The sequence below is a fragment of the Tachypleus tridentatus genome, chromosome 10, assembly GCF_004210375.1.
Source record: "Tachypleus tridentatus isolate NWPU-2018 chromosome 10, ASM421037v1, whole genome shotgun sequence".
Taxonomy (NCBI): domain Eukaryota; kingdom Metazoa; phylum Arthropoda; class Merostomata; order Xiphosura; family Limulidae; genus Tachypleus; species Tachypleus tridentatus.
Window position 1 is genome coordinate 110,350,987 of NC_134834.1, and position 18,136 is coordinate 110,369,122.

The window sequence follows — 18,136 nt, forward strand, 5'->3', positions numbered from 1 at the left end:
AGTGATTTCCTAAATACAATATAAATACATATATTGGGATACTTGTATGTTTAGAAAACATCTACCTAAAATAAAAAATATTATAATAACGATAAAACTTTTCATTAAACAAAAAACAACCAAGCCTCACTGATAACATTTCCCTTTGTATCTCTCAATGGAGCCCCAGCTCCACTTCTTCCCCATGGATTGTAGTTGTCATTCATCATCCACTTGTTAAAACTGAAAAAAATAATTGTATTTTAAGTTCTTACAACTTGTTAAAAAATTTCAAATTTCAAAATCTATTCAACAGAAGTGTATTTAATATATTGGTAATTTACAACAGAGTTTATTTTAAAAATACTTTTCTAACATTAAATTACACAAATAAACCTCAAGTTCTTCATGTTTGATGACAATTAGTTATAATCTTTATTTACACAAATGCACATTCAATTTTTCTTATAAACTTTGGAATGATTATTTTATTTAAGGTTTCAATAATGAATAAAAAGGTTGAGTACATTACAGTAAAATTATGTTGGAGCCTCACCACATAATTAGTGTCCGTTACCACACTTGTTTATACTCTATCTGATAACTATGCATTTTCACAAGAGCCCTGAAGCATTGCAAAAAGCGTCATTATACAGTTGTCACGTCAAAAGCGTAACACTAGTTCTTGCATGCTTTCCATAATACATCTAGTATATGAAGGTAAAAAATGTTTTCCAGTGCCTGTTTCAACAGTCCAATTAAACAATAATCCATAAATGCTGCATCTGGCAACTTGGCAAGTATATCTTTCTATGTAACAACATGGATACCTGCTTCATTCTCCAAGTGCTTGAACAATGAAAAGATGTTTTGTAAAAGCAATTTGAGTATTTATGATTTGTTCACCTTTCCAGACATTCTTGATCATACTAATGGGTGGCTCCTGTCACTGATCTATGTATTTATAAATTACCATGTGTTACAATTTGCTGCACTTTGCTTAACATGTCTGTTGTATAACTAGATGCTGGTTCCTTAAGTTTATTAAATTTCCTTTATTAACCAATGCTGTTAAATATAAAGGATATTCCTATCTTCAAAACACTAAATCCCTGATCTGTACACATTTAAAAGATCTGAGTGTATAAGTATTTTATGCCTATAAGGTATGTTACATACACTTCTCAAAACCAATAAATTTTTGATAGCATCACACTACATATTATATGCTAAAAAGGGTCAAAATACTTCTTATGCAGTCTGTTCCATCCTTACTTCATATTAGCTGTGGCTACCATGTGACTTACTGTTTTGCATACAGTGGTACCTTGGTTCTCGAACAACTCCCTTCTCAAACAATTCGGTTTTCAAACATAAACTTGGTTCCTGAACCAAGCTGTTGTGGCCTGAACCCCAAAATAACCCAACTGACCCTTTGACCATTTTCGGCCCACACCAAGCTTCCCAAAAGATTTTGCCCACACCTATCGCTCAGTCCACACCCCCGCTAAAATCTGCTGTGAACGTTCTCTTTTATCATTTTGTTTTTCTAAATATTCTGATTAAATAATCTACCATGGGGTCAAAGAAGGATAATGAAAGCAGCAAACCAAAAAGAAAAGTTGTTAGAGCCACAATAGAGGTGAAAAAAGATCTCATAGTGAAGTATGAGAGTGGTGTTTACATGTCTGACCTTGCTACACAGTTTGGTATGGCAAAGTCTACAGTCTGCACAATACTGAAGAATAAAGAGGTCATCAAAGGAGCTGATGTTGCAAAAGGAGTGACAGTGCTTATGAAACACAGATCACAAACAATGGAAGAGGTAGAAAAACTGTTGTTGTTGATTTGGGTAAACAAAAAACAGTTAGCTGGTGATAGCATTTCTGAGACCATCATTTGTGAGATGGTCTCACAGTTTCATTACAGTGAAGCTCTTGCCCCCCTAACATGACTCCTCTCATTCAGCCCATGGACCAGAAGGTTATATCAAAGTTCAAGAAACTCTACACCAAAGCACTGTTTCAAAGGTGCTTTGAAGTGACCTCTGACACAGAGTTAACCCTCAGAGAGTTCTGGAAAAATCACTTTAATATCCTCCATTGCTTTAATATTTGGGATCATAGACAAAGCCTGGAGGGAAGTGTCTTTGAGGACCATGAACTCAGCCTGGAAGAAATTGTGGCCAGATTCAGTAGCAGATAGAGACTTTGAAGGCTTGAATGTGAGTGGTGATGATGTGGAGGAGTTGGTGGAAGACCACAACACTGAGCTCACCATGGAAGAACTCCAAGACCTTCAGAAGAAGCAGCAACAGAAGGCAACTGAGGAAGTGTCTTCAGATGAGGAGGATGGAAGGGAGGATGTTCCTAGTTCACTAAACAAGGAAATGTGTGGAAAATGGGGAGAGTTACAAAGTTTTGTGGAAAAATTTCACCCTGACAAAGCTAAAGCAAACTAAAACATAAACCTTTTCAATGACAATGTCATGTCTTACTTCAGAAACATTTTAAAATGCAGGCAGAAACAAACCTCATTTGACAAGTTTCTAATGAGAAATAGGTCCAGTGAGTCTCAAGCAGGTTGTAACAGTGCAAAGAGACAGAACCCCAGAAGTGATGTCGAGAAACCCACTTGTTGAGAAATTTATATGCAAAAACGGCTCGTTTGGGTTGAGAAAATATTTTACATAGAAGAGCGAACAACGTTTCTCTCTTCAGGTAAACTGACGTTTACCTGACGATGACCGAAGAAGATCGAAACGTTGTTCGCTCTTCTATGTAAAATATTTTCTCAACCCAAACGAGCCGTCTTTGTATATAAAGAACCCCAGAAGGATAATTACCTGACGTTTTTATGGAAGGTGATTCCCAAACAATAATAACCCTCCTACTCTCTACGTTCCTCACCACCTTTCACTTATGCCATCAGCTCTCCTCAGCACAGGTAAAGTGGAGTTAAATTTTCATTTATTCCTTATTTATTGTGTTTATAGTTTTTGTGGTTGACTTTATGCATGTAAGTATTCTTATACAGGTATAAATAAGCAATATTTTTACTTAAAATGCTTCATAATGTGTAATTTTTGGAAGTCTGTAACGGATTAATTTAACTTACAGTATTTCTTGTGGGAAAACTTGATTCGGTTTTCAAACAGCCTTCTGTAACAGATTAAGTTTGAGAACCGAGGTACCACCTTATTTAGAATATTTTTGACTTAACATACTAAACCCTCTATATATTTATCACTGAGTCTTGGTTAATCTCATAAGGTTTTGATGAACAATATATAATTTTAGTTTTTTGTAAGAATTATTATACAAAATCTAGTGCCAACTTAAGACTCTTTCCAGCTTAACATCTCTGTACTTGCAACATGACAATTTAACTGACCTTGTAACTATCTGTTACCATGAGACTATGCCTATTATACCTCTGCATTTATTAGGTACTTTGAGTAAACATTATAAATTTGTTGCACACAAAAGACCAGATTTTGATAAAGTATTTGTTTTTAAAGATTTGCCTGTCATCTTATAAAGTCAGTCTGAGTGAAAGGTGATTTTCATGTTAAGAATAAAACTACTTATTTTCTTCATTTACAAAACCTCAAGAAACTTCTTGATGAATATAAGTTTAATCAGTAAAACTTCAGGCCTTATCTCTTATTTTATCTGTCCTAACAATAACTGTAATAAAATTACAAAATATGGTAAAAATAAAAGTTGAAATGTATGAAAACAATTATTTTTACTTGAATGCAACCAAGATCTAAAACATAATTATTATTTTCATAATATCAAATTTTAATCTAGTCACATCTTTCTTTTAAGTTCAGAGTTTTATTGCAAGTCTTTAAATCCACTATGTGCACAAAAAACAATGAATCTCAACATGAACCTGTATCGTACTCATGTAAAATGTTTAGGTGACAACTCATGACTGGTGTCAAATTTCACATGTGAGAACTCATACAATGTGGTAGTATAATTTTAGTGAACTTTTAAACAAATAAATTGAAAACTTAACAATATCTACATTTTACTTAATTTTGTTAAAAAATACACATGAAAACCATGAAATTTAACACTTGAAATCTTTTATGTTGAAATGTACTTGTACTTTATCTCACTATGTTGATTACTTATACTTTATCTCACTATGTTGATTACTTATACTTTATCTCACTATGTTGATCACTTATACTTTATCTCACTATGTTGATTACTTATACTTTATCTCACAATGTTGATTACTTATACTTTATCTCACTATGTTGATTACTTACTATGTTGATTACTTATTATCTCACTATGTTGATTACTTATACTTTATCTCACTATGTTGATTACTTATACTTTATCTCACTATGTTGATTACTTATACTTTATCTCACTATGTTGATTACTTATACTTTATCTCACTATGTTGATTACTTATACTTTATCTCACTATGTTGATTACTTATACTTTATCTCACTATGTTGATTACTTATACTTTATCTCACTATGTTGATTACTTATACTTTATCTCACTATGTTGATTACTTATACTTTATCTCACTATGTTGATTACTTATACTTTATCTCACTATGTTGATTACTTATACTTTATCTCACTATGTTGATTACTTATACTTTATCTCACTATGTTGATTACTTACTTTATCTCACTATGTTATTACTTATACTTTATCTCACTATGTTGATTACTTATACTTTATCTCACTATGTTGATTACTTATACTTTATCTCACTATGTTGAAATGTACTTATACTTTATCTCACTATGTTGATTACTTATACTTTATCTCACAATGTTGATTACTTATACTTTATCTCACTATGTTGAAATGTACTTATACTTTATCTCACTATGTTGATTACTTATACTTTATCTCACAATGTTGATTATATACTTTATCTCACTATGTTGATTACTTATACTTTATCTCACTATGTTGATTACTTATACTTTATCTCACTATGTTGATTACTTATACTTTATCTCACTATGTTGATTACTTATACTTTATCTCACTATGTTGATTACTTATACTTTATCTCACTATGCTGATTACTTATACTTTATCTCACTATGTTGAAATGTACTTATACTTTATCTCACTATGTTGATTACTTATACTTTATCTCACTATGTTGAAATGTACTTATACTTTATCTCACTATGTTGATTACTTATACTTTATCTCACTATGTTGATTACTTATACTTTATCTCACTATGTTGATTACTTATACTTTATCTCACTATGTTGATTACTTATACTTTATCTCACTATGTTGAAATGTACTTATACTTTATCTCACTATGTTGATTACTTATACTTTATCTCACTATGTTGATTACTTATACTTTATCTCACTATGTTGATTACTTATACTTTATCTCACTATGCTGATTACTTATACTTTATCTCACTATGTTGAAATGTACTTATACTTTATCTCACTATGTTGATTACTTATACTTTATCTCACTATGTTGATCACTTATACTTTATCTCACTATGTTGATTACTTATACTTTATCTCACTATGTTGATTACTTATACTTTATCTCACTATGTTGATCACTTATACTTTATCTCACTATGTTGATTACTTATACTTTATCTCACTATGTTGATTACTTATACTTTATCTCACTACGTTGATTATACAAAACATAATTCTTGTAGTTCTCAAAAGGTTTTAGAACAAAATAAAATAAATTATCTGTCTATTGAAGTAAACTATAAATAAAATAAGTTATAATATTTCTGTCACTGTTCAGAGCAATGACATTACTCAACATAAATCAAGCTTTTGTTGTCAATTACTGTGTTTTAACACCAGAAATAAACAAATGATGTTAAGATTTATGTATATTAAAATGTGTACTTTGTACTGGTTATAAACATGTCCACTAGTTAAGTATATGTAAATATATATTTGGCTTGAAATACTTGAAAAAATGGGAGCAATTTCTCTAGCTAGTTTAACAAATTAATTGATATCCCAACAAAAGTACACACTTGAAATCTGTATATTTCAGCAGCTTATTTTTAAAATATCTAATTTTGAAATTAAGAAACAGAGATAATATTGAACACATGAATTATAACCTAAGTTTTGATGACAAGTTTACTGACATACAATGATAACCAATTAGTTCAACTAAATTTTGAATGTCATGACATGCACACTTTGACCCACCCATATATTCAGGATTAACATGGGTCTGCTTTCTTTATTTGTACTGGTACAAGTTTTTAACACCATAAACCAAAATTATTTTTTGTTAAGCAGATAAAAAGTTACTATGTGGTTTTTTATTAAACTGTACTTTTAATTTTTTACATTGCTCAAGCCTACAGCACAGAAGTACATGATTATGTAAGTTAATGATATGTCTAGATAAGTAAATATACAGTTACCTTTCACCAAGCTAGGTTTAACATCAATAGGTAAGTATATAGCTACCTTTCAACAAGCTAGGTTTAACATCAATAGGTAAGTATATAGCTACCTTTCACCAAGCTGGGTTTAACATAGATAAGTAAGTATATAGCTACCTTTCACCAAGCTGGGTTTAACATAGATAAGTAAGTATATAGCTACCTTTCACCAAGCTAGGTTTAACATCAATAGGTAAGTATATAGCTACCTTTCACCAAGATAGGTTTAACATAGATAAGTAAGTATATGGCTACCTTTCACCAAGATAGGTTTAACATAGATAAGTAAGTATATGGCTACCTTTCACCAAGCTAGGTTTAACATCAATAGGTAAGAATATAGCTACCTTTCACCAAGCTAGGTTTAACATCAATAGGTAAGTATATAGCTACCTTTCACCAAGCTGGGTTTAACATAGATAAGTAGGTATATAGCTACCTTTCACCAAGCTAGGTTTAACATCAATAGGTAAGAATATAGCTACCTTTCACCAAGCTAGGTTTAACATCAATGGGGTAAGTATATAGCTACCTTTCACCAAGCTGGGTTTAACATAGATAAGTAAGTATATAGCTACCTTTCACCAAGCTGGGTTTAACATCAATAGGTAAGTATATAGCTACCTTTCACCAAGGTAGGTTTAACATAGATAAGTAAGTATATGGCTACCTTTCACCAAGCTAGGTTTAACATCAATAGGTAAGTATATAGCTACCTTTCACCAAGCTAGGTTTAACATCAATAGGTAAGTATATAGCTACCTTTCACCAAGCTAGGTTTAACATAGATAAGTAAGTATATAGCTACCATTTTACCAAGCCAGGTTTCACATAGACAGGTAAGTATATAGCTACCTTTCACCAAGCTAGGTTTAACATAGATAGGTAAGTATATAGCTACCTTTCACCAAGCTAGGTTTAACATAGATAGGTAAGTATATAGCTACCTTTCACCAAGCTAGGTTTAACATAGATAAGTAAGTATATAGCTACCTTTCACCAAGCTAGGTTTAACATAGATAGGTAAGTATATAGCTACCTTTCACCAAGCTAGGTTTAACATAGATAAGTAAGTATATAGCTACCTTTCACCAAGCTAGGTTTAACATCAATAGGTAAGTATATGGCTACCTTTCACCAAGCTAGGTTTAACATAGATAAGGAAGTATATGGCTACCTTTCACCAAGCTAGGTTTAACATCAATAGGTAAGTATATAGCTACCTTTCACCAAGCTAGGTTTAACATCAATAGGTAAGTATATAGCTACCTTTCACCAAGCTAGGTTTAACATAGATAGGTAAGTATATGGCTACCTTTCACCAAGCTAGGTTTAACATCAATAGGTAAGTATATAGCTACCTTTCACCAAGCAAGGTTTAACATCAATAGGTAAGTATATAGCTACCTTTCACCAAGCAAGGTTTAACATCAATAGGTAAGTATATAGCTACCTTTCACCAAGCTAGATTTAACATAGATAGGTAAGTATATGGCTACCTTTCACCAAGCCAGGTTTAACATAGATAGGTAAGTATATAGCTATCTTTCACCAAGCTAGGTTTAACATAGATAGGTATGTATATGGCTACCTTTCACCAAGCTAGGTTTAACATCAATAAGTAAGTATACAGCTACCTTTCACCAAGCAAGGTTTAACATCAATAGGTAAGTATATAGCTACCTTTCACCAAGCAAGGTTTAACATCAATAGGTAAGTATATAGCTATCTTTCACCAAGCTAGGTTTAACATAGATAAGTAAGTATATAGCTACCTTTCACCAAGATAGGTTTAACATAGATAGGTAAGTATATAAATTATTAGTTCATTACAATAACTGAAATACAACCTACTTTTCCTCCTCTTGTTTTTCTTTTAATTTTTTCAGTTCTCTTTCTTGGATCTGAAACAAGTTTATGAGTATGTTCATAAGGCAGACATGCCTGAAAAATTTACTTTTTTTGAATTCTTACATTTCAATGTGTTTTCATTTTCACTCATATGTAACTGTAAAATATATTAAAAGTAGATGTTTATACTAATTTCTATCTCTAAGTTACATTATCTTCATGTTTATGCTAATTTCTACCTTTGAGTTATATTATCTTCATGTTTATGCTAATTTCTACCTTCAAGTTACATTATCTTTCTGTTTATGCTAATTTCTATCTCTAAGTTACATTATCTTCCTGTTTATGCTAATATCTATCTCTAAGTTACATTATCTTCCTGTCTATACTAATTTCTACCTTCAAGTTACATTATCTTCCTGTTTATACTAATTTCTACCTTCAAGTTACATTATCTTCCTGTTTATACTAATTTCTACCTTCAAGTTACATTATCTTCATGTTTATACTAATTTCTACCTTCAAGTTACATTATCTTCCTGTTTATACTAATTTCTACCTTATCTTCATGTTTATACTTCTCAACTTATTTATAAAGTAAACAACTAGTTTCTTTAAGTTTTATGTCAGTTGCGCTTCTCATGTTATTACTCTCTATTATATCAATATCTGATAAAAATCACTCTAAAATTTGGTTCAAAGATCACAGGTCAAAAGGACATTTTACTTCTTCCTGCAACAATGGCTGACTCTAACTTTGTAAACAAATAGCAATCGAGTTTCTGATATACATTCTACTCACAATTTTGTTTCAGTGTATTTACCATCTATTATTTAATTATGTCTTCCTTACAACTTTCAAACAAGTAGAGTTATCTCCTGGTAGACACATTAGCCCTGTATCACATTAAAAACAATTTTTGATTTCAAATGTGTGGACAATACAGAAAAATGCACAATGTATGTTTAACTGAATTGTTATTCAAATTACATGCCATTAACAGCCATACACATACCAATTTTGGTATATTTTGCCATCAAGGTATTTTCCTTCCTAAAATATGTACAACTGACATTGGAAAAATTGTTTTTTAACTTTAAGAATATAATGTCTATTTTTTCTGTGGGTCCAGACTTCTAAGGCATCATGTATTTCAAACATCTCACCATGTAGCTAAAGATAAACAACCTTAACCCTTTACCTGTTGTTCTAGCTCCAAGCGGTAAGCTAATTGTGAGGTGTTTCCCTCCATGTGGCTATTCTTCCTAAAAGAAAAATATTCATATCTATGAGCACATATTACAAGTTTTCACTGTAATATGTTAGAAAATATGTCCTAAAAGTAACAACTGTTTTGTACTTTAAATGGTACAAATTCCTTGTTTGGTTTATTATCTAATGCATAAGCCAAATTAAAATTATTTACTGTGTGTCATTGTAATGCAACAGAAACATTCAAGAATAAAAATGACAAAAAGTTACTTTATGCAAACAAAAAATATTTACAATGTATCTGTAGATACTACCCATAACAATAATGAATCCTTCTTAGATTTGATTATGGTTTTTGGGCAGAAAGTTTGATTATGACCTTTCTATAGTAACTTTTCTACATTTCTAGAAAACTAGAGATGAATTATCACCAGTTTATTGATGTCTGTAAAGGGTGAGTGATTTGATGCCACATCACACACTGAAGATGAAGATATTTACATGTTTCATGTAACATGAATATCTCTACCTGATCTGATCAGAAAAAAATTATATTTTTAATAGTAGTTCATGGTGGATGCCAACACTTGACATGCAAGTGTTTTGATGAGTGGTGCACAACTAGCAATGAAAATAAGACTATAGCACAAGCTGAGAAAACTATCACCAGCCAATCAGAAGTCAAAATGAGGGTTTTCTTAAGATGTCAAATGATGCATGACATAGCTGAGTAACTCTTGTGGTGAGTATAGATGCATCTCGCTATATAAATATGACATGTATTGAAGAATAAATCATTTCCATTTTTGCATGAATTTTCTGTCTTGCAATATCTCAAGGAGGGTGAAAAATGTAAACACATAATCCAACCTTCACTTGTTGAAAAGAAACAACAAAAAACTTTACAATATCTACTGGACTTATGAACATTTAAGGTGACCCTGTTAAAAGTGAAAAACAAATAAAGATAGACAATATGTTTTTAATGAAATAAATTTGTTGTCAATTTTAATATCTTACATGTATGAGATAAAATATGATACATTTATATTTTATGGAATAGAGATGGGATGTTTTATGAAATAAATGTGATTGATGAATATATTATTTTGAATAAAATGCAAACTAAACAATTTTAAGTTTTCTTTTACACTAACTGTTATTACCCTAATTTGATGCATCAGCTAGTTACCTATACAGTGTATAAACCATTATGCTCAGACCTTGGCAATAACAACTGACACCAACTGAACTCAGTCATTCATTATCTGATTATTGATCCATTGAATAATGAGTTTTTGTCAAATGTGACTCTTTTATTACAGCAGATAAGTCAGTCATATCTAAGAGGATCTACTATAATTCTAAGTCATTAGAAAGGAAATAAAACAAGCAAGCAAAGAAGTAATGACAACATTAGAAACATTTATATAGTTGGACTAAAAATAAATTTACATTAAAACAGCCTTATGGCACACTGTATACTTCACTAGCTAAGACTAATTGAGAATGAGGGGTTTGAAGTGACACAGCAGTTTTTATTTTCATAGAGTTTTTGATACATAGCAAGTCAACTTACTACAGGTACAGAAAATTCATATAATTGCTTGATCAGAGTTATTAATTCTAAAATTATTAATTTTTACACTGAACATATTTTTCTCATAGGTACTCACCTCTACTCATATAATAGCCATTCACATTCAGTGTTGTCCTTTATATACGAAGTTTTTTACTTTGAAAACCCCATCAACCCCACTGCTTCTTGATGTGTAAATCATCATTTGAGGGTAGGAAGTGTGATAGAAGGAAAGTATGTACAGTAAATATATTTTTAGCATTGGAAAATAATTTCTGATATCTTACCTCCTCTCAAATGATAACAAAATGCCACATTAAAAGGTAAAGGGATACTGATAAACATCCTTCAAAAGCAGCTGAAGAATATGCATTGAATGTGAACAACAATTGGGAGAAAACCCATTAAATACAACATTAACTTTCAAAACCAGCCACACAAAAGCTGGAGTGACTGACATGCAACTCTAACCTTAAAGGCCCACAACACAAAAGCCAGAATGATACATATGCAACACTAACTTCCAAAGCCTTCCACAGAGAAGTTGGAGTAATGGGTACAGAACATTAACCTCCAGGACCCACTACACAAAAGTGTAGTGCACAAGTGAAGGATCTACACAAGAGAACACCATCATCATAATCTCCACTAAATAAAAGTGATCACATTCAGGAGGCTGCTTTGCTTCCATGGTCCACAACCCTGTGGTTAGAACTGGAAAGTGGCAAGAAATCTCTTACTGCACTAGAAAAGATTGGGTAGAAAATGTGGTAGATAATTTGCAGGAATGGAGACAGTGCAATGAGTTACCACTATTCTGAGAAGCAGGCCATCCAAGAATTATTCAGTCAAAGGGATGGCAGTAATCCCCCTCTGCTTTATCAGTAACAATTCTTGGGTTAGTATGGTCTGGAACAAGCAAATTACAATGAGGAAAACCTACCAGTAATCTTGTGGAATATCCCATCTTTACACTGTACCTTGAGATTGGTGTACGTTGAGATTGGTGGGATGTTTCATACAGCCCTCATCAAGATATACTGAGCAACATCAACCTCTAAGGCCCAACTCCATTGAGAAAGAGGATCAGGAATGGCTGTGTAATCTGCACATCATCATCCTCCAGATGGGAATGCTCAGAGGTTAGTGCGCATGTATCACCAACACATTTCTCAAGTAACCACAGTCAGTCAGACAATCAGAGCCAGGACATCACAACACCTACCTCCATGGCCCATTGCACAGAGGTAGAAACAACTTAGTCACTAGGCAGCATATAAAAAGTCCTGGTATGACCTATGATTCACTGTAAAGTACAAATGTTTAGGTTGGATATACAAATGGCATATTTGGATAGGCAATACTCACCACTGAGTAGGATTTTAGACTTAAAGGGAACCTGTCATTGTAAGCAAGAACAATATATATAAAAGATAAACCAAATTACAATCAATCTGATATTTGAAGTATGGCAAAGTGCAAGGCAGTTCCCTGACAAGGAAGAAACAGCCACCCAATGCAGGTAGTGATAGATGAACTGATGTGGTGTCATCCACATGCCTGACTGTAAGGATAGAAGGAGAAAGATTCCAGGGAATGAAAAGGTGAGATAAAGAACCATGGAAGAAGGCCATGCAGGCAATATAACAATGAAGAGCATGGACATGATAAAGAAGTCTATCCAGATCAGACTGAAAATAAAGGTGAGAAAAGGAATTGGTGTGAATGAAGAATGTCCTAAAGTTAAGGGAAGGAAAGATTGACCTGGATAAAGGAATATATTAAACACTGATGTCAGAGATATCAGAACAACAATGTCCATAGTCTTAAAGTTGTAGAAAATAAGTTTTAAGGAATAGGGAAGACAGAGCAAAAAAGAACAAAGGTTAAAATGTCGGGAGTGTAAGACAGGAAAGAATAATATTGACATTCCAATCCAGAAAAAGTGGAAGGTGTTGTATAAGGCTACTTGATAAGCTGCAGTGGAAGAGAATAAATCACTGAACAGCATTGGATAATCACCACAACTGTTAATGGTGAAAAATATGACTGCAAGTCAAACAATGAATTGAGGGACCCTTGGGTAAGGAACTGGTAAAGGTTGGTAGGGTGAAAGATGGAAAATCAATAGAGTAAGATACAAAAGTGGAGTCAGACAAATGAGAACCAACAATGAAATAGTTGAGTGTTAACTTGTGGACTCCTTATTTGACTCCACTGATTGACAAATATATCTAAAAAAAACAACAACTGTGGAGCAAAAGAGCCATCCTCAGGTCACAAATATGTATGTAAAACACAATAAGAAAACAAACATCAATGAAACTTAGTGTTAGAAATGAAAAAATAGAGGTTTGAAATTAATCTTTGAATCAAGCAACTAAGGTTTTAATTTGAAAATTTGAATTTAGTGACTAGTTAAGGTCCCTTCTCAGTGCTGGGATACAAAGATCCTACACTAGGAAAAATTTTGTTGTGGTGGAAATGGGGTACCCCAAGAAACCTCACTTTCATAACTGGGTGCCAAAAATATGTCCTCACCATGCCCTGTAGACGTTGATATGAACAAGACAAATGAATTAGTAAACACTGATTTAAATGAAACATTTATAAATAGGCTTAGTGGGTGGAAAGTCAGTGATAATGCTGGGAATGTTTAATAACAATTTCCTGTAAAGCTGAGTTTTGTACAGTGGTGGAATAAAATATGGAACTCAGGTCAAACTCAGTAATATTCCTGCAATTTTAAGGTTACTGAGACTGCTTGGATGAAGATTGAAGAAACATGTGAAAGTTGTCAATAGGTTCTTCTTTTCCCGTGTTCTGCTGGTTTACTTTTTGATACGAGTCTAGGATTGATGACTTGATGTTTGAAAGGTATCAGCAGATGTTGAGGAAATACTCTGTCATGCTTGGGTATATGTAAACTGTGTTTTCTGTTTATTTCTCCTTGTTGGTGGGACCTGGGTGAACTTCTCCATAAGTTTAGGTGATTTAAATGGTTGCTGCTTGGCTTCTATTGTCTGCATGAACTTATATGTTGAGCTTGGTTTTTACTGATGCAGCTTGAGCGTTGGTGACAGGTGGTTCTGTGTGGTGTATTGTTGATCTATTGATTTATTTTGGATGAACAGAGGTCTTGCTAGAAAAGCATTAAAAAAGAAAGGAGGAAGAGCAAGATTTCCCTGGATGTGCAAAATTCACAGAAGTAAATACACGTGTGCATCACCCAAGAGGATAATGGCATATGGAAGCTCAATTTCCCAAAAGCAGCAGAACAAAAAGAAAGGTCATGGGAAACTGAAAGTTCCACCAAACACACATGAAGTGGAGAAAATTGGGTGTGACTGAGTTAAGTGTTTGAAACACAACCAAGTAGACATGATATTGGGTGTGAATCAGAAAAACTTCTCCATCTTGAGAATCCAATCCACACAAGCTGCTTCTGTCAATAACAAATGAATGTGTTAAGAACCAGTTCAAAAAGAAATAAAAGAAGCCAATCATCCATGCACTGGTGAAAGCACAACCCTCAAACATGCACAAGTCAAACAAAAGCTTGACCACTCAACAAAACACATATGGTGCTGCAGCAACTCCAAAAGGTAAGGCATGAAACTGAAATACAATGCTGTCAGGACTGAAAAGAAATGTCCAACTTAGTAATCCACACACCTGGAGAAACAAACCCACTGAGGAGTAACAAAAATTTCCATGATAAAGCATGGAATATCAAGAAATCGACTGAGACAGGACAGAATGCTAATCCCTAGTTTTCATAGAAATGACAGAGACAGGAGTAAAATCCTAGCAAAGGTTGACTGTCAGGCTTGATAGCAAGAATCTGAACAAACTCAGCTAGATGCTGTTTGGTAGCAGGATTCTGAGGTAATGAGAAGGATACTGGAACTAGAGACAAAGGAGGAAGTAACAATAATTGAAGAAAAATTGTGTGACAAAGGCTCTGACTGATTACCCATGAGTGAACTCCTGCTACATGGGAACAAATCCAATGAATGTGGCCTCACTGCACTGAATAGCACTGGATAGTCACCTGCAAGTCAAACAATTAACTGAGGGGCCCTTGGAGTAAGGAATTTGTAAAGGCTGGTATGGGAGGATGTGAAAAATTAGTATAGAATAAGAAACAGGAGCAAGCTCAGACAAATGAAAACCAACAAAGAAAGGGTTGAGTATTGCTTTGAGGATATCTTATGTGACTCCAAAGATAACAAATATATCTCCAAAAAAATTAAGTATGAAGCAAAGAGCCACCCTCAAGTCACAAATATGTGTGTAAATGAGATGTGAAAAGTGAAATTGAAGGAAAAAAAAAGAGCTATGGATAAATGTACAAGATCGGCCCATAAGAAAGGCAAAAATGACTCCAAATGCTAGAAGTAAAGAAAGAAATCAAAGATTTGACAAGTAAGCCAATTCATAACAATCAGAAGCCCATTGTGGATGTAAAGACTTGCTGGAACTAGCCCTCAATTGAGAAATGCAAAATATTCACTCCAAATTTGGGAATAGGAGAATTACAAGGTAATCAGATGGTGGGGTGACATATAACTTTTGAAGGACAGGAAAATATGAAACTAGGGATAAAGAAAAATGTAACAAAATAAATAAACCTTAGAAAAACATCCATAATGACAAAGATAGACCTAGCAGATTTGACAGGAAAGGTACAGGAGAATCCCACATCTTATGAGAAATGAGGAATGAGATAGGATGAAGGACCAGCAACTAAAGTGAGCAGAGAAGGATGGAGTAAAAGGATGAAGTGGTGGTTCAGAACTGAAGGAGGAAAAAAACCAAGGTTGTGCTGACCAGTGAAGATCAATCAGATGACCAAAATCACTCTTTGAGAAGGAGAGTAGTCATAAAGATATCCTATGTTCAAGTCCTGACTGAGAGCATCCACTGCCAGGTGAATAAAATGGAGATAAAAACGAGGTACCTTGGTGGTGAGAGAAGTGGTAAAAGCATCCAGATGAGAAGTGCCACATGGGGTAGAAATCATCCAACAAAAGGTAGAGAGCACCTAGAAAATGATTCACTATGAGATGTGTTTACAGCATGTGGGCCAGTAAAAATCTTCCAGTATTCAACTGCAAGGGGAATGAGAATAGGTGCCTCATTGGCAGTTGAAATTGTCTGTCTAAATCATATAGCTATCGTAGGTTGTAATCTATAGCACTTAATGTCACCCTCATAATACTTTGTTCCAAAGATGAAACTTGTAAGTGAAATTGTTTGATATAAGATAACTACTTTCCTAAAAGTATGTAATTTCAGATAAATAAAACACTGAATTTCATGTTTTTATTTTTTCATTTATAATTTAATTGTTTTACTTTCCACTATAAATAAACTTTGATTATTTATTTCAACACATCATCAAGTGTCCACATGCAATGTTACATTGATCTCAGTTTTTAGGTTTAGCTCCTCCATCATAATATTTTTGCACTCATAAATGTCTCAAAGCTGTTTTAGTGAATCAAATCATTTGATAATTTAAAAATGATTAAACTTGTCAAATATAAATATTAAAATACAAATAAACACATAATTAACTAAAACATAAAAATAAAACCTAAATGCAATCTGTCTATCAAAATGATACACATAATGCAAGAAAAAACTGCCAAGCTCTACAAAACTATTCTCAACAATAAACTTAGCCTCATTATAATGGTGCTGCATGTAAATCCATACCATGTGTGCCACATAAGGATATTATGACCTTGAGGAGCAAAATCTGCTCTTTCCATGGATTATGAGCATGCCATTCACTTAAAACAGTTGTTAAACAACCCAGCTTCTACTTTGCAAATGGGCATGGCATAGTTTGAACTAAAGAACACCTATAATGATTTCCTTTTGAGCCCAGTACTAAGAATTTGTACCAAGTTATTGGTAAATGAACTGTATGTGCATGTACTTTATTGCTAGCAAAAAAAAAAGACATTTTTAACTCTTTATAAAGAGATAAAAATTCATAATAAATAAAACATATGAACAAGAGCACTGTCTTACAAGAACTTGTAGTTAGGTAGAATCCAACAGATGAAGTCAGGAGATTGTGTCACACTTCTTCAGTGGAGGAGTTGTTCATGATAACTTACACATAAACACACAGAAAACTACATTGACCTGGGTAGATGGAAATTTCAAGGCTTGTGGAATGCCAAAAAAGAATTTTGCATACAGAGGGCAGCACTAAACAATAGTTATCATATGAGAAGAAGTAAGTTACCATATTCAAATCCTTATTAATCTACTATCTGGGAGAATTAGGGATGATCCTATGTGTTTCTTTATTGATAAGTACAAATATATGCAACATGTTACCTGTTTTCTGCATCCTGAAAAGGTACAGAAATCAAATGTAATATTACATGCCCTACTGAGACTTAATGTTTAGTCACAATGTTGGTAAATAAAGGATTATAATCAGGTATTTCCCAACAATAACTATTAAACCCTAACTTCCACATTTGTACAATAGAAAAATAATGATACATGAAAGGTTATTATCTCTGATACAATTACAGTTACTGACAGAATACTGTCATTACTGTATTTCAAGTAAATATATTACTTAAAAGAATACTGCCACTACTGTATTTTCGGGTAATTACGTTATTTTACAAGAATATTGCCACTACTGTATTTCCAGGTATAGAAATACTATTGGTCAGAAGAATACTGGCACTACCTGTATTTCACATGTGGTTATATTAGAAGGAATACTGACACTACTGTATGTCAAGTAATTATATTAGAAGAATACTGGTACTACTGTGTATTTCCGCATTGGTTATATTAGAAGAATACTGACACTACTGTATTTCAAACAAGTATATTAGAATACTACTTGGTGCTACTGTATTTCACCATTGGTTATATTAGAAGAATACTGACACTACTGTATTTCAGGTAATTATATTAGAAGGAATACTGACACTACTGTATTTCAGGTAATCATGATGTGAAGAATATATGGTACCACTGTATTTCCGTGGTTATATTAGAAGAATACTGA

The 18,136-nt window shown here is 33.0% G+C and overlaps 3 protein-coding genes across 5 annotated transcripts in view; all 3 read right to left on the reverse strand.

Moving 5' to 3' along the window:
• LOC143230074 (uncharacterized) overlaps positions 1 to 9,551 on the reverse strand; it is a 43,707-nt gene extending 34,156 nt beyond the window's left edge. Inside the window, exons 1-3 of the mRNA XM_076463078.1 lie at positions 9,493 to 9,551; positions 8,294 to 8,343; positions 131 to 222 (exon numbers count right to left, since the gene is read on the reverse strand). Of these exons, the coding sequence (XP_076319193.1) occupies positions 131 to 222; positions 8,294 to 8,343; positions 9,493 to 9,543 (193 nt within the window). The 5' untranslated portion in view covers positions 9,544 to 9,551. The remainder of the gene's footprint in view (positions 1 to 130; positions 223 to 8,293; positions 8,344 to 9,492) is intronic.
• The window catches only part of LOC143230075 (apicoplast pyruvate carrier 1-like), a 227,869-nt gene that overhangs the window by 94,164 nt on the left and 115,569 nt on the right, over positions 1 to 18,136 (reverse strand). The gene's annotated exons all lie outside the window — the stretch shown is intronic.
• Positions 15,929 to 18,136, reverse strand: part of LOC143227906 (uncharacterized) — a 51,282-nt gene continuing 49,074 nt past the window's right edge. Inside the window, exon 11 of the mRNA XM_076459263.1 lies at positions 15,929 to 16,129. Within this exon, the coding sequence (XP_076315378.1) occupies positions 15,929 to 16,129 (201 nt within the window). The remainder of the gene's footprint in view (positions 16,130 to 18,136) is intronic.